General features: G+C 49.2%; 1 protein-coding gene across 1 annotated transcript; it reads left to right on the top strand.

Annotated features, from left to right (window-relative positions):
* Window positions 1-1,707: 1,707 nt before the first annotated feature.
* On the top strand, window positions 1,708-19,746 carry IL22RA1 (interleukin 22 receptor subunit alpha 1; the record flags this gene model as incomplete). Its single annotated transcript, XM_084242879.1, has 7 exons — window positions 1,708-1,750; window positions 6,384-6,516; window positions 7,443-7,621; window positions 10,107-10,282; window positions 13,927-14,065; window positions 17,654-17,778; window positions 18,811-19,746. The coding sequence occupies 7 exons, from the start codon at window positions 1,708-1,710 to the stop codon at window positions 19,744-19,746; spliced, it is 1,731 nt and encodes a 576-aa protein (XP_084099005.1).
* Window positions 19,747-20,790: the final 1,044 nt, after the last annotated feature.

The following is a 20,790-nucleotide window of genomic DNA, read 5'->3' as shown; positions in this document are numbered from 1 at the left end:
ATAAATAAATCTTAAAAAAAAAAAAAAAATGAAGTTCTTTAACAATCCAGGTGTCTCCCTTCCCATTTGTTCCTATGTAACCTTAGTCCCTCCTAATGATAGGGAGTTTAGTTCCTCCTTCAAGTTCTAGGTGCTTCTCAAGAGTCCCCAAGGAAGGCGTCATGCTCCGTAGGTCTCACAGGTTGTAGACAGACAACCTGTCTGACTGCACCTCCCCCATGGGGCCCTTGCTGACATTTTAGAACTGTGATCTCCCCATAATCCCTAGTTCCTAAAGCCATCAAAGACACCCACATCCATCATAGTCCATTCAGGAGCACAGAAACCTCTCGAATCCTTCAAATCAAGGGACGTTAGTACAAAGAAGTTGGTTGCTCAAATGTCAGAGGAGCTGAAAGGTACTAGAAAGCAGCCCAGAGATACACCACCGCGGGGAGGAAGCTCTCCATCCACTACCAGGTTGCTGTTCAAAACTTCTCTAGAAGCACCTTGATTGCTCCTCCACCCCCAGTCCTTCCCCAGGGCCTCCCATTGGCTGAAACTACCAGGAAGCAGCTGACAAAGGAATTGGGAAATGTTTCCTGCAGTTGCAGCAACTGATGGGCACAGCCATCCCCTCATCCCCCAAAGTATAGTTCAAACTTGGAGGTTTTTTCAAACAAACTTTACCAAAGACGCGGGGCTGATAGAAACTATTACGACACGGGAAAGGAAACCTAAACATAGCTCCCCGGATGTCACGGTCTACTGCATCCTGAAGGTAAGCCCCCTGGAGGCTCCCTCAGCACCTGGCTTTCCTGCTGTGGACCTCAGTCTGTGGGTGTGTATGGCCAGAGCCAGCCAACCTCTCCCCGCGGTCAGGACCCTTTGATCAGTCCACTCAGCCAGAGTCTGGGCCCCTTCAACCTCCTCTGAGGCCCAAGGAGAAGAAGAAAATCATCTCCTAAGTACCCACCCCAGTCAATGTCACATCAGTCCCTATGGAGACGGGCCCTTTGCAGAATGACTGCGGATGAGAGTTTGAATCTTCGTTGCCCTGAGTCAGAGGCCTGTTCACCAAGGTTGCCTCTGTCTCTAGCCCAGCTGAGTCACTGAAGTTTGAGCCCTGTTGTTTTCCTGACCTTTAGCAGGTCCCAGGCCCCTAAGTCTCAAGGTTAAAGTGAACATCTCCCTCCAGCATCCTCGTCTGTCCCCAGGCCCACCGCCCACAGGGGGACAAGGAGGTAGCAGACACCGTCTGTCTCCTCCTGTTAAACAAAGCCAAGGAGCCATAGCTTTTCTTTGCTACAAGGACTATTCAGGAACATATTTTCTGCTCCCTTGTCGACTCAGGGTATTTTCCTCAGGGTGAACCCTGATAATATATACAGAGGGTTATTTTTGCCTTTTCTGTCTCTCAGCCCCCTGACAAATCACTAGAAAGGCTTGGGATGAATCAGCCACCAGACCAGATAAACAAGCCGGCCTGTCACTCTTGCTATTTTCTACCTAGGAAGGGAACTCCCTTGGATCCCTCCCAGGACCTGAAATTCCAAAGCAACCAGGCCAGACACCTTTGTACCCCGCTCCCCACAGCTCAGGTCCCTCCTCTCTTCTTTCCCCGCCCAGTTCCCAGGTGGAGCCACCTGCCAAGGCGCCAAAGCTTCCAAGCCTTCCTCTGCGCTGGCCTGGAGTGGAAACCACAAGAGGACTCTGGGCCGGTCCCTGATGAAGATGCTACTGACCATCCTGGTCACAGCGTCCCTGGCTGGTGAGTACCTTTCGCGGACAGAACCCCCCTTCAACCCCCAGATCAGGAGCCAATAATCAAGGTTGCTGCTCCTGCACCCAGTCAGCCCCAGTGGAACCAGTTTCAGTTTCTTCTATGCAAAGGCTGAATTGGGCACTGAGTTTCCCTCAGGTAGATGCCGGCTCAGGTTAGCAGGGACAATGAGAGGTGCCTCTGATTCTGGGTTCTTCCAGAGACTCAACTGATCCCCAAAATGCAAGGATGCCATCCACTGTCTGAACTGGGGGTGCTAGGGCCCCTGCCCCAGGGAACGGAGAGTTGGCTTGAGGGAGGTAGACACCCTTTGCCTCCTCATGCTGTAGAGGCTACCCCGTCCATATTCCTCTGCTCCTGCTGGCACTCGCCGGACCAAGGAAGCAGGGGAGAGATGGCATGGACAAAGCCTGGGTCCGCCGGTGCCCTCCCTCCAGCCCTATCGGGGAGCCCCTCTTGCTAGATCTAAAAGGGCATTTTCTGCCACCATGGCCTTCTCCGCGCCATGATTCGGTCTTAAAAGGTAAGGGCCTTTTTGAAAAGTTAAGGGCCAACAGGCATTGCTTTTGTTTTTGTTTTTTTTGTTTTTAGTTTTTTTTTTTTTTTCTTAAAGATTTATTTTTATACAAGCACTGGGTACGGTCAGAAGCACGGGAGGGTGAGAGAATTCACCAGAGCCAGAGCGGGGAGCAGAGCAGGCAGAAGGACCGAAGCACACTGCTGAGGGGAGCAGCGGGCGGCAGGAGAGGTCTGCGCGCCTTGTGGGACCCTCCTCCGGGGCCAGGAGCAGCCGGAGATCGAACTGGTGCTGCAGAGGCTGTGGGCAGCTTCGCAACCCAGCGCTCAACTGCTGCATAACCCAGCAAAGTGGCTCTTTGGATTCGTCCATATGGGGAACTTTCAGACAGACTCATAACGTCCTACATTACATCTCTGCTCCCTGATGTGCCTAATGAAATTCAGGGAAACTTTGCAGGCAGTGAAAGCATAGTCCTGACCCAAGAGGGGGCGGGATGGTCTCTTCAAGCCTCCTTCCAGCCCAAGGGCAGCCTGAGGCCTGTGAAGAGCCAGAGCCGTCTGTCTGCCTGGCTGCGCCCGGCCATTGCCGGTGGCTGCCACCTGGCACCTGCATTGCTGGCATCACGCTGAGCATGTCCAACACACAGGGCCTGTGATGAGCTAGGAAGACTTGTGCCTCCCCCAAGGGACCCTAAGATGTGTCCTGTTCAACTCCCAATCATTCTGGTTTGAGTTTTGGAGGTTCCTGGCCTCATAAGATGGGGGACCTATAGGACTCAACTCTTTGAAGGCTGAATTAGTAAATTCACTCAGGGGATCCAAGTCCCTTCACCTCAGGACTCTTAGGCTGGTGACAGAGTTGACTTGTTTGTTTTTTTTTTTTTACCTTCCCAACTGGCTGACATTAATTTTTTTTCCCATGTAAACGTGAAAACTCCCTTTTTATAATCCATCAGTCAGTCTCCAGATATGTCTCCCCAAACTTCACACTGTGCAGGAATGACATAGGCTGATGAACAGATGACAGATTTGAGAAGGAAAAGGGACAAGTAGGGAGGGAGGAGAGGGGAAACTTTGTTAGCCCTCAATACCCACAAAACAGGGGGCCAACTGAACCACAAATTTCAGTTCCCTCCTGAAAAATGTACCAACCTCCACCCATACTGGGCCCTTTACCTCCTAGCAGGTCCCAGCATCAATTACCAGGTTCCCACTAACCTGCACTGTCTACCCAGGGGGCTGAGCCAACCAGCAACCTCCCACTGCAGGCCTGAGCACACCCCTAGAAGAGGCTAAGCCCACCCCAGACAGACCCTGGCCTTCTCTCTAATTCCACCCTCATTCTCTTCTGCCCAGACTGATCTACCCCAGTGTAGGTGGACCCCCTGCTTCAACCAAGACCCAACTCTGAGCCCAGGACCCCTCCCACGAGATCAGATCCAAACCGGATGTTAGCCCTCCTGGCACCTGCGGGAGAGTTCAGCAGCACAGCTGTCAAGCTGGGCAGAGGCAGTAAGGACCCCCAGTTCCTAAGGCCCCCTTCTGAGGGTATTAGGGAGCTTGGAAGACAAGGGCACGACAGCTTTGGGCCTGCTGGTGGTCACGGCCATGAGGGGGATGGGGCACACACTCATACCCACAAGGCTTCAAGGCCTCCTCTCAACCAGGTCTGCACCTGTTTATTTCCCACCCCAGCCAGCGAGGCCCTCCTGAGCAACCCAGAAGAAAATGCCAGCCCAGGCCATTACGTTCCTGAACGCTCTTCCTTCCACAGGAGAGAAGAGTTTCAAAAGTCAAGGACTTTCATTTACAGCATAATTGCTTCAGAACAGCAGTTCCTCCCCACCCCCCTTCTTGGGGCCTTGGCCTGTGCTGCCCTTTCTTTGGTGTAACCAGACTAGACCCAACAAAGACCTAGCCTAGCCCCAGCTGCTCCGCTCCCCCCCATCCTCCCTAAGCTGGTCCCACTACCAGGGCTCAGACGACTGAAGCCCCCCCATAAGAAGAGGTAAACAGGGGCCTCCCTGGTGGTGCAAGGGGTTAAGACGCAACCTATGAGGCTGTCCACAGCCTCTGCAGCACAAGTTCGTTTCCAACCCATAATGGCTGGCACTGTGACGGACACTTCAGCCTCTGTCATGTGATATAACTGTGATATGGGGCAAACAACCCTCTGAGCCTTGGTTTTTCTCATCCATAAAATGGAGATAATGATAGTCAGGGCCTCATCAGGATGACGTGAGTCTTCCACCAAGCAGGAGGCTCCGTGCCTAACACTTGATGGGAATTTCATAAATGTTAGCTCCTGGCGTTGTCATTATCATTTATGGTTAAGTCAGGGGCATTTATGGTTAAGTCCCTGGGGGTGCAAGGGTTAAAGTCTCAGTGCTATCAAGCTAACAACCAGTCACTGCGGCATGAGTTCAATCCCCGGCCAGGGAGCTGACCCACCTATGGTCCAGAAGACCTCTCCTGTCTCACCCGCTGCTCCCCTCAGCAGAGTATTTCAGTAGATCTGCCTGTTCTGCTTCCCCTCTGTCTCTGGAGAATCTTTTCAACCCCCTTCCCTGCACCTCTGGCCTACACCCCAGTTCTTGTTTGCATAAATAAATAAAAATAAATAAATCTTTCAAACATATATGTGTATATATACACATACATATATCTGTATATAAAGTGAAGTCAGAGTATTCCCATTTTAAAGATGAAGACATTGAAGTGCTAATTGTTGCAACAGCAAGGCCACCCTGCCCATGTGTGACCTTGGTCGCCTTTGCTATCCTGAGGTGGGTGGGGATCAGAGTGGGTCTGGCCAGCAGAGGGTCAGGAATTCACAAATCTCTTCACCCTTGTTTGAAATGTTTGACTCCCGGAAAGTGACTTCTTCGACATTCTAGATATTATTCAACATTTAGTTGAATATCTCTAAAATATTGATCTGGTGAAGACACCAACATCAGACAGTATTAAGACATGAACGAGAGGCAACAGCAAAGTGTTGGCAAGGACCTGTACTAACTGGACCACTCAAACAATGCTGGTGGGTATGTTAGATGGTGCAGTCACTTTGGAATACAGTTTGGTGGTCCTTTCAAAAGTTAGAGACTCCAGTCACTATATAACCCAGTTCTTCCACTCCTTGATATCAACCTAAGGAGTAGGAGAGCTGGTATTTTTTTTAAGATTTTATTTTATTTTATTTTATTTTATTTTATTTTATTTTATTTATACAAGAGCTGGGGTACAGGTCAGATGCGCGGGAGAGTGGGAGGATTCACCGGAGACTGAGCGGGGAACAAAACAGGCAGACTGACTGAAATACACTGCTGAGGGGAGCAGCGGGCAAGACAGGAGAGGTCTGCTGTGCCATGTGGTATTCTCACCGGCCGGCTGGAATCGAACCCGCACTGCAGAGGCTGTGAACAGCTTCACTGCGCGGTGCTCAACCGCCTGCGCCACCAGGGAGGTCCTTTTTTTTCTACGCACCAATCCTCACAGCAGCATTGTTCATAATAACCCAGAAAATGGAAACAACCCAAATGTCCATCTATGATGTGAGAATAAACAAATGTGTTCTAGCCACGTGGTGGAATATTATTCAGCCATGAAAAGAAAATAAATTCTGAGTCATGCTATAATATAAATGAATCATAAGAACATTATGCTAAGTGAAGGAAGTCAGACACAAAAGGTCACGTATTGTCTGACTCTCGTTATATGAAAAAATTCAAATAAACAAATGCGTGGAGACAGAAAGCAGACGGGTGGTTGCCTAGGGCTGGGGGGAGGGAAGGGATGGTGAGTGACTCCTAATGGATACAGGGTCTCTTGTTCAGAGTGATGAAAATGTTCTGGAATTAGATGGTGGTTGCACAGGTTTGCAAAACTAAGAAACCACTGAATTGTCTGCTTTGAAATGGTGGGTTTTTTGGGAATGAGAATAACTGTCAATGGAAAGGAAGAAAAGCCGATGAAGGGGAGCAGTGGGGTTGCAGTTTCTGGCGAGTGGGCGCCAGCTCTCACCCGCTCATTGCACAGGTGGCTAGAAAATAGGGGGCAGGGTCCTAAACCCATCTGTTCATGCTGCTCCCCCTTTCTGCAGCTCACATCCCTGAGAACACTTCGGATATTCTTCAGCACGTGAAATTCCAGTCCAGCAACTTCGAGAACATCCTGACGTGGGACAGTGGGCCACAGACTGCCCCAGACACAGTCTACAGTGTCGAGTATAAGATGTAGGTTTCCCTCCCAACGGGCTCTCTTCTGACTCTGCTCCGAAACCAGTCCCTCCAAGAAAATCTCCCCTTCTGTAAATTCCCACACCACCCCCCCCAAATTCTTATTAGTGGTGAGGCTAAGTCAACTAGAATTTTTGCCCACTCCTCCAGTTCATGCCCCCCAATCTTACCCGTCCCTGTTCCCCAGCAGGAGCAGAGGGTGGTCATGGACTCAGGGGTCTGCAAAGCTTGGTGCTGTCCCTGCTCCTACCACTTTGTGCTGTGCAAGTCACTTCTCTTTGAATTCAATTTCTCATCTGTAAAATGGGGGTAACTGCCTGCCTTGAAAGGTTGCAATGAACCCAAAATGTGGACTTGGGACAGTTTGGGTTCAGATCCTGTCTCCCCAGAGGTATGCTTCAAGCACCTGGGTCATTTTTACCTCTTTAAGACTCAGCTTCCTCATTTGAAAAGGAGGGAGAATAGTGTAAGAGCTTCACGGGATGACTGTGAGGAGTAACAGATCATCCACATAAAGACAGGGACACAATGTGCTAAGTAAATGTTAGATGTTGTTATCAACATCAATAACCCACAGGCCTGGTGGCAGCTCTGTTCATTAAAACTGTGCTCTGGTGGCGCAGTGGTTGAGCGCTGGGTTGCGAAGCTGCCCACAGCCTCCACGGCGCGGGTTCGATCCCCGGCTGCATCCTGGCCACCGGAGGAGGATCCCACATGGCGCGCAGACCTCCCCTGCTGCCCGTTGCTCCCCTCAGCAGTGTACCTCGGTCCTTCTGCCTGTTCTGCTCCCTGCTCTGGCTCTGGTGAATTCTCTCACCCTCCCGAGCTTCTGACTGTACCCAGTGCTTGTATAAATAAATAAATAAATCTTTAAAAAAAAAAAAAAAAAAAAAACTGTGCTCTGTTCATTCCCTTGCCTATAGGTACGGAGAGAAAGCCTGGCTGCCAAAGGAGGGGTGCCAGCGGATCACCCGCAAATCCTGCAACCTGACCATGGAGACGGCCAACTATAATGAGTCCTACTACGCCAGGGTGACCGCCACCAGCACGAGGGGCCAGTCGGTCACCCAGATGACTGAACGGTTCTGTTCACAGTATGTCAGTGAGTGAGAACCCCTCTTACCACAGGGGAGAGGAAAAGGAGACCTCAGGGAGGCTCTGCTTGGGGGCAAGGGACAGGAAGGGATGTGTCTATGAAGGATAACACCTGACTAGAAAGCATCCCCAGGATGCTATTTCCTCTTGTCCCATCTCCATCCTCACCTACTTGGCAAGATCTCCACTATCTTTTTTTTTGAAGATTTTTTTTTATTTATGCATACAAGAGCTGGGGTATAGGCCAGATATGCAGGGGGTGAGAGATTTCAGCATAGACAGAGGGGGGGCAGAACAGGCAGACTGACTGAAATACACTGCTGAGGGGAGCAGCGGGCGAGACAGGAGAGGTCTGCTGCGCCATGTGGGTTTCTCTCTGGCTGGGGATCAAACTTGTGCTGCAGAGACTTCAGACAGCTTCATAGTGTGGTGCTTAACCCCTTGCGCCTCCAGGGAGGCCCAAGACCTCCACTGTCTTGCCCCTCCACTCCACCTAGGGCCTCTAACACATTCAAGTCCCTCCTCCAGCCCATTCTCCAGCGGCATTCAGAAGGATCTTCTCAAAACCTCCATCTCACCTCTTCACCCCCTTCTTAAAACCCTCAATGGCTTCCCACGACTCTCAAAGTAAGACCCTACTCTACCACCCCTGCCTGTCTTTTCCCTCAGATCAAATGCTCTCCCGCTGCGCTGCCCTGGCTTCTGACTCTTTCCAGTCTGGGGCCCTTGCTATTGCCATAGTCTGGGGGTCTTCCTGATTCTCCCTGTGACTGGCTCCTTCCCGATCCTTCGCCTTGGTCTCAGGTTCAAAATCACGTGCTACGTGGGCATCTCTGCTCACAGCCCTGACAACCTGATCTCACTGGTCACCATCTGTTATTCTCTGTCAAAGTAAGTTGTTCATTGTCTTCACCGTTCATATTACAATCTGCAATTACTGTGTTTGCTTATGGGCCAATTGCCCACCTTCCCCACTGAAACGTGAAATTCAAAAGGACCTGAGTGGGTGTGGAATCCACTGTGTTTCCAGCATAGCGCCTGGCACCTAGGGGGTGTTCAATACTGATGAATGAATGAAGTGACTATGATCTGTCAAACTCCCCACACCAGTTAAGCAGGCACAATGTTCACCAACTGACTTAACAGTCATGTGCTTTTTTAAGAAAACAAAATAATTTAATTAATAAGTTATTTTTTCTTATCTTGCTTAGTTACCAGTAATTGTTCATTATAGAAAATTTGGAAAATATACAACTACACAAAGAAAAATAAAAGTAGCCCAAAGTAACATGAACTTTTGAACATGACCATAGTCAGTATCATTAATTTTATCTCCTCTTCGGTGATCTAGTTGGGTTTTGTTTTTTTTTTTCATATAATGGTATCATGGACATATGAGCATGTCATTATTTTTACACGTGATATTTCATAGCTGCAAAATAATCTAGTCTACAGAGTTACTCTAATTTACTTCCCTAACTTCCTTCTTAAGAACATTTTTTTTAAGATTTATTTATTTCTGCATACAAGAACTGAGGTGTAGGCCAGAGGTGCGGGAGGTGAGAGGATTCACCAGAGACAGAGTGGAGCAGAACAGGCAGATCCACCGAAATACACTGCTGAGGGGAGCAGCGGGTGAGTCAAGAGAGGTCTGCTGTGCCATGTGGGTAGCTCCCCAGCTGGGGATTGAACTCGTGCTTCAGTGGCTGGTGATGGCTTGATAGCGCTGTCTTTAACCACTGTGCCACCAGGGAGGCCCAAGAGAACATTTAACTCAGTTTTTCAATTTTATAATATTGAACACTTTTCTAGCTCAGATATTTTTAATGTTATGGATTAGTGAATACTTGAGGGATTTTGTAAATTACCTTAGGGGCAGTGGGGTTCATGAATCCCTGGAATTGGGTGTAAGAATTTGGATATGCATACTTTGAGGGAGACCCAAAGGGGTCTATGAACCAATAACGGTTATTTGTTTATTTAGACTTTGGTACTGAATCAATGCTGGGTGCCTCAAACATTAAGATCTGTGGTTGAGACACCAGTCCCCCAAAAGTCACTGCCAATAGATTAGGAAGAAGGGTGCTCTGGGCAGAGTCAAGGTGGGGATGGAGCATCTGGGATGCGTGGGGCTGGGACAAGGGCATGATCAACCGAGGGGCCCAGGATGCTGCTCCCAGTGCTCTCCCCTCTCACCCTAGACCACCCCTGTGCCAGCCTTAAACCCAAATACCAACTGCTAGCAGAACCTTTCTCTTCTCTCCACTTTGTTTAACTGATTTCAGAAGCTGAATTTGGAGTGGGAGGAAACAGAAACTGTCCTACCCCAGGTTCAGGGCAGACACTAAGACTGATTCTGACTTTTTCATCCTTTCTTCAAGGTTTTGTTGATTTGCCATTTGCTATGTTTGGGAGTACAGCTTCACGCCTCAACATGTGTATGTGCTTGAAGGGTGAGTGGTTCAACTTTTTCCTCTCTCCCTTTTTTTCAGCTACCATCAAACCACCTGAAGTAACCTGTATTCCCAAGGTGAGATCCATCCAGATGATTGTTCACCCCTCCCCCACACCCATCCAAGCAGGAGATGGCCACCGGCTAACCCTGGAGGACATCTTCCAGGAGCTGTACTACCGCTTGAAACTCCAAGACAACCACACCTTCCAGGTGGTAAAGATATTTTCCTTCTTGGTCTTCCCTGTCTGGGAAACCTAGGTTCCCTGTTAATGAAATCTGTGCCTGAGAAAACCAGGGGTCCATGCTGCAGAGGTCTGGGGTGGTAGATGAAGGAATCTTTATTTTAGTAATCAAGAAGAGCAATAAGAGATTATCAAACAGGGAGAGTCCTTATCACAACTTTTTAAAATAAGATTTATTTATGTATGCATACAAGAGCTGGGGAGCAGGCCAGAGGTGTGGGGAGTGAGAGGATTCACCAGAGACAGAGGGAGGAACAAAAAAGGCAGATTGACTGAAGTACTGAGGGGAGCAGCGGGCAAGACAGGAGAGGTCTGCTGCGCCATGTAGGTCATCTCCCTGGCCGGGGATCAAACTCATGCTGCTGTGGATAGCTTCATAGGTTGCGTCTTAACCCCTTGCGCCACCAAGGAGGCCCTCACAACTTTTTTTTTTGATAAGTGTTTGGAGTTCTACTGACTAATTGCTACTGAGTTCTGATTTAATATCATTTGTGAATTGAAATTGTGAATTAAGTTAAAATTTAACTGAATTAAAATTCAATGCAGTCAGAGGACATAGTCTATGATGTCTGTCCTTCTGTATGTATGGAGACCTGTTTTATGGCCTATCTTGGTGAATGTTCTGTGTGCACTTGAAGAGAATATGTATCTTACAGTTGCTTAGTGGAGTGTTCTGTGGTGGTTTCTAGTGTTATTCAGATCTCCTGTGTCTTTCCTGATTTGAAAGTCGTCTATTATTCTTTTCATTGCTGTAATACAACAACCTCCAACTATAATTGTGGATTTCCCTTTAATTCTGTGCATATTTGAAACTTACCATATTTACAATGGTCATAACCTCCTGATAAGCCACCCTTTTATTATAATGCAATGTTTTGATCTCTGCTAATATTCTTTAAAGTCTACTTTATCTTTCATGAATACAGTGACTCCAGTTTTCTAATTCCTATAGTTTGCATAGTGTATCTTTTTACATCCATTTCTTTTCTCATCTGTGGCTTTCTATTTCAAGTGCTTCTCTTGTAGAAAGCATTCTCACAGTACACTTACCCATTTTTATTGAGATATAATTCACAAACCATCAAATTCTCCCTTTTAAAGTGTACAATTTAGTGGTTTTTAGTATATTCAAAAAGCTGTGACACTATCACCATGATCTAATTCTCTCTATCCTATTGATTTGTCTTTAAGTTCTCTGCTTCTTCTGTTATCTCCAGTCTGTTGTTTAGACAGTTCAGTGGGTTTTTAATTTCAGATATTGTATTTTTTGATTCTTAAGTTTCCATGTTCTAATGTCCATATTACACAGAGATTTCCTAGTCATTCATTCCCTTTTTTTTTTTTTAAAGATTTACTTATTTATACAAGCACTGGGTACAGTCAGAAGCGCAAGAGGGTGAGAGAATTCACCAGAGCCAGAGCGGGGAGCAGAGCAGGCAGAAGGACCGAAGTACACTGCTGAGGGGAGCAGCGGGCGGCAGGAGAGATCTGCGCGCCATGTGGCTGGGGAGCAGCAGGGGATCAAGCCAGCGCTGCAGAGGCTGCGGGCAGCTTCACAACCCAGAGCTCAACCGCTGCACCACTGGGGAGGCCCACAGGTGTTCTTTTGAATCAGTGTTTTTGTGTCCTTTGGGTAGATCCCTAGGAATGGAATTGCTGGATCATACATTAGCTTCATTTTCAGTAGACTGAGGAACCTCCACACAGCTTTCCATAGCGCTGGGACCAGTTTGCACTCCCATCAGCAATGCAGGAGAGTTCCTTTTTCACCACATCCTCGCCAACATTTGTTGTTGCTAGTTTTTTAATATGTGCTGTTCTTACTGGTGTAAGGTGGTATCTCGATTTGGTTTTCATTTGCATTTCCCTTATGATAAGGGATGTTGAGCATTTTTTCATATGCCTGTTGGCCATTTGCTTTTCCTCTTTGGAGAAATGTCTTTTAAGTTCTTCTGCCCATTTCTTGACTGGATTGTTTTTGTTGAGTAGTGTGAGTTCTTTGTATATCTTTGTGATCAGTCCCTTATCAGTTGTATGGAGTGCAAATGTTTTTTCCCTATCAGTGGGGTGTCTCTGTTTTGGTTAGTGTCTCTTTTGTTGTTCAGTTTGATATAAGCTTGATACAAGTTTGATACAAGCTTTTCAGTTTGATATAATCCCAGGTGTTTATCTTTTCCTTGACTTTCTTTGCTTTGGGTGATGAGTCTTTAAAGATGTTACTGAGATGTATGCTTTATAGTGTTTTACCTATATTTTCTTCTATATATTTTATGGTTTCATGTCTTACGTCTAGGTCTTTTATCCATTTTGAGTTGATTTTTGTGCATAGTGAGAGTTAGTGGTCTAGTTTCATTTTTTTGCATGTGGAGGTCCAGTTTTCCCAGCACCGTTTTTTGAAAAAACTGTCCATGTTCCATTGCACACTCTTTGCTCCTTTGTCAAAGATTAGTTGTCCATATTAGTGTGGCTTTATTTCTGGGCTCTCTATTCGGTTCCACTGATCTGTGCATCTTAAACTAACTGCTTTAAAATGGTAGAATGAAGCTGCCAAAGGCAAAGTCAAGTCAAGGTCAAAGAAATTAGAGAGATACAGGAGGGCAAAACTGAAAAGCATCCCTAGCAGAAAGATCAGCAGATGCAAAGCATCAAGGACTGGCCTCAGCAAGCAAAGTGTTTGCAGGAGTGACATGGATTCAGCATTACCTGAGCCCAAAGGACCAGCTGGGTTTTAGAAAGAGATGAATGCACAGAGTTTTTTTGTAGTTTTTCTTTAAGATTTATTTTTATTTATACAAAAACTGGGGTACAGGCCAGAGGTGCTGGGAGGTGAGAGGATTCACCAGAGACAGTGTGGGGAGCAGAACAGGCAGACGGACCGAAGGCATTGCTGAGGGTAGCAGCGGGCGAGGCAGGAGAGGTCTGCCACACCATGTGGGTTTCTTCCTGGCCAGACAGCAATCGAACCCACGCTGCAAAGGCTGTGGTGTGGGCAGCTTCACAGTGCTTCACTCAACTCTCTGTGCCACAGGGGAGACCCTGAATGCACAGAGTTTTGACTTCTAACATGGGATTTTGAATCAAGGAACATTTCAGTTATATTAATCCTTTAGCAAGAGCACTATGGCACCAGGATGAACATAGAAGGGGGCAGGGGCTAAACCAGAGACAGGTGACCAGTAGGGACGTTACTGCAAGAGTTCAGGCTGAAGATGTTACAGTCCAGTGAAGGCAAGAGTGGTGAGGAAAGCAGGGGAAGGATGGATATTCGAAGGGTTTTTGATGTGTGGTAAAGAAGGAAGAAGAGGAGAAGTAAAAGGTTGGTGGGGTGGCAGTGATGGTGGTGGTGATGCTAATATGGTGATGATGTGATGGTGGTGATGGTAGTGGTAACAGCAGCTGGTATTTATAGAGTGCTTTCTATGTGCCAGACACTGTGCTAAATGAGTGTACATGGAGCTTGATGACTGACTGCATTTGGGGATAAAGCAGAAGGTAGGGGATCAGTTTCTGGCTTGGGCAGTTGATGGTGGCCAGGCAGGGATGTGTGCATCCTTGCTCGGGTTCCAGGTGGGGGTTGGCATGTAAGATTCACTCTGGATTCTTTGTCAAATTTAGCACCTTGAAGGGAAACAGAGAGAATTCGAGTTCAGTGGACTGACCCCTGACACAGAGTTCCTTGGGACTACCACGATTTGGCTTCCAAACTGGTCCAAAGAGAGCAGCCCGTATGTGTGCCGAGTGAAGACACTGCCAGGTAAATCTGAGGCCAGAGGGTGCAGGGACTCCTGAATTCAAATGTCAACTATATCTTCCTCTCTGTAACCAAGGTGAGGCTTGGCAGAGCCCTACAAAACCACAGCAGAGTTGTTAATGCATTATTAAAGTCAATCCTTGTTTATCCACCAAACAGTGAGCTGCTGGGTTATCACAGCTCATGTTTAATCTCCACCTTCCTGGATTGCCCCTCACTAGCAAGATTTATGTAAGCTGGCAAAGCACATTCGCCTTAATATTAACCCAAGTGAGATAAACCAGGAAATGATCTTTAAAAGGGAGAGCAGAAGATAAAACACCCTCCATATCCTCCAAAGTCAAATAATAATAATGGTGATGACAACTTGAATTTCTACAGTGCTAACCAGAAACTAAGCACAATCCACTCGAGCCACCTACGAGCCATCCTCCGTTTACGGATGAGGAAACTGAGGTTCAGAGCGGTTAAGTCACTTGGCCAAGGTCACACAGGTGCTGAGGGATGGAGCTAGACCTCATTCTGGAGACCACATTCTCACCACCATGAGACCATAGAAACAGATTTGAGTCATCTGTTCAGTGAAACGGGACCTTTGCTCCCTTCCCCAGCACACAGAAATTTGACTCTCATCAGCAGCAGGAACTTTTTTTTAATTAATATTTTATTTTATTATAATTCTTACATCATTTTTCATTTTTGCACAATGTATGCATTTTCATTCTGGTTACATTCCCCACACAATTGCACCCCCCCTTATTTTGACCCTAGTCCTTCCTCTCCAAGCCCCTCCCTCCCCTCTGCCCCACCCTCCATAGTGTGTCTCGGGTTTATAGGTGCTTGTTGATTTTTATTTTTACTTTGTATTAATTAGTCTTTTTCCTGGCCCCTTATTGAGGTTTTCTAAATTCCTGCTATGAGTGAAACCATCCAGTATTTTTCTTTTTCTTTCTGACTGATTTCGCTGAGCATGATCCCTTCCAGCTCCATCCAAGCAGCATGAACTTTTTATGAGGGGTTATTTTTATAGAGACAGTTATGTGAAATGCTCCGAGCTGCAGGTTTAGAAGATGAGAGTGATAGCAGAGGGTTGGATGGATTTAGAAAAACAGTCTCCACCTGAGTCATCATGTTCAGATGAATCATATCAGTAGGTGATTACTGTTCCAACCACGCCAACATTCAGATCAGAGTTTAAATCGAGAGATGGCTTCGGTGCCTGGTGCAGTGGAAAGAGGGTACCCACGAGAAGCCAGGAGGCTCGCTGTGTGCCCTGCAGAAGTCACTCAGTATTGGGGGCCTGGTCCTCCAGCTGCCAAATGGGACAACCAAAGCTGGGCCTGCAGCGATGAACAAGAGACCAGGTAGCCACAAGGCCGGGCCCACCGCCTGGTGGACTCATCCTTGGGTAGGTTCTTGTCCTCACCCTTGTTCAAACACTTAACTCACCAGTTGACCCTCGAACCCCCGAGAGACTGATCTCCCCACTGCAGTCCCAGTGCATAAATCTCCAGGGAAACTATGCCCAGTGGCACAGGCAGCTCTGGCCCCCAGCACAGGGCATGCCCTTCCCAGGGAAAGGGTCACTGGAAGGACCAGAATAGAATTGGCAAGAGAACTAGAAAAAGGAAACCGCCTGTACCGGCACTAAGCTGGAAGTGAGTGTGTGATCTGCGACCCTCTTCCCTGGCCCATTCTAGACAATTCTGGCCCAGCCCTGTCTCACTCTGCTTTTTTGACAAGGGGCAGACCACACCACCCTTATCCTTCTGTTGGCTGGTTTTTACCCGGTCTAGCTCATAGCACATTTTTTCTAAAATTGGGGCTACCTTTATATAAATCACACTTCTCAGGGGGTTATTTCTTGCTGACATAGAAAACGCACATTATCCTTCAAAATGAAGTATTTTAGTAACCGTTCCTACCATTTATAAAGTACCTACTGTATGGCCAAGCCATAGGTAAATGCTTTACATCCATATTTCCATTTAATCTATAACAATCCTACAAGTGGGGTCCCATCATCCCCATTTGAGGGGGGAGGGTTGTGGCTCAGAGAGGGTAAACAACTTAACTATGACTGCACAAGGTCATTGAACCCAGTTAGGGTCACTGGACTCTAACCATCATTGTACAATTCTGTTTACAGCTGGTCCCCTAGACTGCATGCAAGAGACAGTCCTCTTACTTTCATTCCAGGGCTATGTCCTGCCTTTGACCTTGCATCCTTGTGACTGTCTTACCTCCAGAATTCCCACTTTGTCTACTTCTAAGGCTATCTTGGAGGATCACAGAGCATTGTTCCACCATCTTGATGCCCTAGGGGTCACCTCACCCGATGTCCTAATTCTACAGATGAGGAAACTGAAGCATCATTGTGTGGTGGCTGTGAGTTACACCTGTCATTGTGGTTTCTCCACTGAGTAGCTGTGTGACCTTGGTCAAATCACTTAACCTCTCTGAGACTCAGCTTCATTATCTGTAAGAAGAGAGCATCTCTGGCTCTCTGGGTTCAGTGGGATAAAACAGCTAGAGCACTCTGCACAGGGCAGAGCAGGTGGTCAGAGCTCCACAATGCTGGCTGCTATTATGAATAAATGGTAGACCAGAGAGGCAGGCAACCAAGAGAGAGATGCTCAACATGTAAGTGGCTGAGCCAGACCTCTAGTCCCCCACATCCCTTACTCTCAGACCAGTCTTGTTTGTATGACTTCGGTTATTTTCTAGAATAACAGGAGATAGAATAAGAAAGGAAGGCCTTGTGTTGTTACTTCTCCCCTCCCTCTGCCTCTGCCCCCTTGCAGGGCAACAGAAGTGACCTTGGTCCCAGACAAGAGGGGCCCTTATCTGAACCCTGTATTTCATAAGGTCCCACTCTGCACCATGGGCCTCCCCACATCACATGACGAAGAAGAGTCCTTAAGTCCTTAAGTCCAAGTGGTCAGTCTCCCTGGAGCCTCTCTTTCCGGGAACTTGTGTACGTGGAGTCCTGAATTCCCCACACGAATGCCCCAAGCCCACATGCAGTCCAGACAGAGTTCTTCCTCTGCCTCCCCAGGGCAAACACTGTTAATGCAGAGACCTCGGCCCAAAGGGTAGCCAATGGGTTGCTATTTGTGGGGGGCATGGATAAGCCTGGCTGTGTGCTGGGAGTTGGTAGCTATGTGCCTGCAGGTCCCCACAGTGTGGGGTCGAGCTGGGTGGGCTAAAAGCAAGGGGAGCTCTCCCTGCCCCTCCACATTTCAGGACAGTACCCCAAGGAGTCCAAAAGTCCAAACTTCAAAGCTGGCCTTCCAGGTCATTGTGGAAAGCGATTTTGTCAAGTGAGAGCTTGGAGCAGATTTTACTTAATAATGTAAAACATGATTTCTAGATTCTGAATAGTTAGACAGGTGTGTGGCTCTCCATTGGTGCTCCTGCCCCACCTGCAAATACTGGGGGGAGGAGGGGCCTTCCAAGCCTGGCCCGAGAGGCCAGAGGAGGGACAGCCCCGGGCCAGAGGAGGGACAGCCCCGGGTTACGGCACACACTTGGGACCAGGCCAGATGGGACTCCAGCCTCACCTCCCTACTCTGCTCTCCACTCACCCAGATCAGACGTGGACCTACTCCTTCTCAGGTGCCGCCCTGTTCCTCATGGGCCTCCTGGTTGCAGGGCTCTGCTGCTGCCTGAGCTACAGATATGTCACCAAGCCATCTCTACCTCCCAACTCGCTGGTGAGTGGTCACCCCTGGGCAGGAGGGAGATGCCCAGGGGAGGGTCCCAAAGCAGCAGGGGGTGCCACCCACAGTACCTGGCTCTCCCTGAAGTGCAGGGACCTGCACACAAAGCAGAAATTAAGGCCCCGTTCCTCCAACCTAAGACATGGCAGCTTGAGAGTGCCAGCGTCAGGCAGGCCACACAGGACCCAGGGAGGAGGCCAAGGCAGGGGGCCGAGGAGAGCTGGGAGCTTGGGCAACCGTGGTACACAGGCCCCATCCAAATGGGCGCCAAGGGCCAACAGCTGGGAACGCATACCCGGTGTGGCCAGACCCTGACATTTTTTTCAAGAGAAGTTAGAATTTCAGATTCTCATGCGAGAGACTTCCTGTGTCCTTTCTCTGAGGGCAGACACTGCCAATTTTCAAGTGTCAGCAGCTAACTTTAAAATGTGATGTTCTCTCCCGGCCACACGAGTCACATAACAGCCCCAACCTGGCCCCCAGCTCTGGGTCTCTCCTTAAGCTTCCGGAGCCCCAAACAGAGCTGTCTGAGGCTTGGGGAGCTGACCCTCACCCTGCAGAGGGACAGAGAGCCCGGGGGATTTCAGTCAATGTCAAAGCCCAGCAACTCATTTCCTATAAGACTCTCTCTGCCTCCTCTTGCTCCTCCCACCCTGCCCCACATTCCCGCCTACATCAGGGCCTCAGGGACCACAAGCAGTGTGGACCACCGCCTCGAGCCCTACCCCGAGACACCCCCAAATCTGAGACTGCTTCCTGGATGATCTGCCTCCTAGAGGAACCATTACCTAAATCTCTCCCTGGGATAACCCAGACTTCAGAAGCCGTCCTCATCTAGACGGCTGGGAGCCGTCCCTCTCAAAGCCCCGGATTGAGAGGACTCCCTGGGAAGTGCAGGGGACGTGGGACATAGGCATCTTGAAAACAACCCACAGGGTCTACCCCCCACCAGGGAGGACTCGCCACCATGGTACGCTGGGGAGCTTCACCCGGCCCTAACCAGGCGGGATTTCTTTCCCTGCACAGAACATCCCGCGCGTGCTGACCTTCCAGCCTCTGCAGCTGATCCAGAAGGAGCATGTGCTCATCCCCATCTTTGAGATCAGCAGGCCCAGCAGTGTGGCCCAGACGGTCCAGTATTCCCAAGTCATGGTGTCCCAGCCCAAGGAGCCCCAGGGAGCCCCATCGCCGCACAGCCAGCCTGGGATCACCTACCTCGGGCAGCCAGACATCGCCCGCCAGCCCTCCAGAGCTCCACCTCCCCAGACACCGCCCTCCCTGTCCTATGCCCCGCAGGTTGCTGCTGAGGTCAAGCCCCCATCTTATGCACCTCAGGTAACCCCTGAAGCTAAACCCCTATTCTATACTCCACAGGCCATCTCTGAGGTCCAGCCCCGCTCCTATACCCCTCAAGCCACTCAGGACAGCTGGCTGCCTTCCTACGGAATTTGCATGGAAGGTGCTGGCAAAGACTCCCCACCCATGACACTCTCTAGTCCCAAACACCTCAAGCCTAAAGGTCAGCTCCAGAAGGAGGCACTAGATGGAAACAGCGTCCCAGGTGGCTTTTCTCTGCAGGGAGTGACCTCCTTGGCTACAGGGGAGCCCCAAGAAACAAAATGTTTCCATCAGCATCCGGGGATTCATACTGACCCAAACGTGCCACAGAGAGGAGAGCCAGGGACACCAGGGTACCTCAAGGCCCAGCTGCCCCTCCTCTCCTCTGTCCAGATAGAAGGCCACCCTGTGTCCCTCCCCGTGCACATGCCTTCCATCCCACGTTCCCCCACGGACCAGGGTCCAAGTCCCTGGGGCATGCTGGAGTCCCTAGTGTGTCCCGAGGATGAGGGTCCAGCGTCTGAGACTGAGGCCACGAACCCAGCCACTCAGGCCGCAGACCTGGAGCAGCCCACAGAACTGCACTCTCTCTTCAGAGGCCTGACCGTGCAGTGGGAGTCCTGAGTAAAGGCCAGGCCAGGCCTGGGGCTTCCACCCAGTCCCCACCCAGCCTCACATCCTCAGCGTCACTCCTACACCCCAAAGCGCTGCTCACGCTGCAACCTAGCTCTCAGTAGTCGCCTTTGAGGAAACCAAAGGAAGGAGGGCGCTGGGCCCTGCCGTGGGTGAGCTCCCTCTGGAGCGAAAAGGCATGAGGAGGAGTCTAGGCAGAGGAGTTGACACGTGTGCATCATGTGCAGGCAACGTGTATACGCAGAGCTCTGGAGGGCAGGGCAGGACAGGAGTCAGAGTGCAGGAATCAATGCAGGGCGACTTCCCGGAGATCCGGGCACCCAGCTCCTAAGACGCTAACTCAAAGTTCTTGAGGAACCTACCTCTCTGCACCCCACTCCTAGCAGGTTTCATAATCTGGTTTGAAGGAGAGTGAGGTCTCTGCCTCCTCTGTGATTCCCTAAAGGTGGGAGAAGGACCTGGAAAAGGACACCGCGAAGCAGGCTAGGCAGGACCTGAACAACCTGCACTTCCGCCAAAAGGCCAAAAGGAGCACAGTGGCAGACGCCAGGGAGGGGTGTGGCCTGGGGCTCCTTCCCAATCAGGGTTACTGCCTGAAACTGCACCGTTTCAACTTCCTTTCTCTATACAGGCTTTACCCTGAGGGTAGTGCAGGGAGGGAGAACAGATAGAACTTTCAGACCCTACCCTGAGAACGAGGGGTTGAAAGGAATATGGGGCCATGTAGCCCCGGAAGGAGACACAGGCACAAACTATATTTCACAACTCTGGAAACTCAGCCTTGGGTTCAGCCCATCTGGGTTCAAATTCCACTTACGACTGTGTGACTTCTAGCAAACAAATCCCTGCTGAAACCTCAGTTTCCTTCTCTGTAAAATGGGGATGCTAACACCGACCACAGCGCTGCAGTGAGGAGGAAGTGAAATATCTGTAACTGCTCAGTGCCTGGGACATGGGCAGTACCCAATAAATGGTAACAATTTCCTGTTGTGATTTTTTTAATGGGGCAGCCCAAGGGTGTGACCCACTCTCTAC

The sequence above is a fragment of the Talpa europaea genome, assembly GCF_964194135.1.
Source record: "Talpa europaea genome assembly, chromosome: 9".
Lineage (NCBI taxonomy): Eukaryota > Metazoa > Chordata > Mammalia > Eulipotyphla > Talpidae > Talpa > Talpa europaea.
This window is presented reverse-complemented; position numbering and strand designations above follow the sequence as displayed.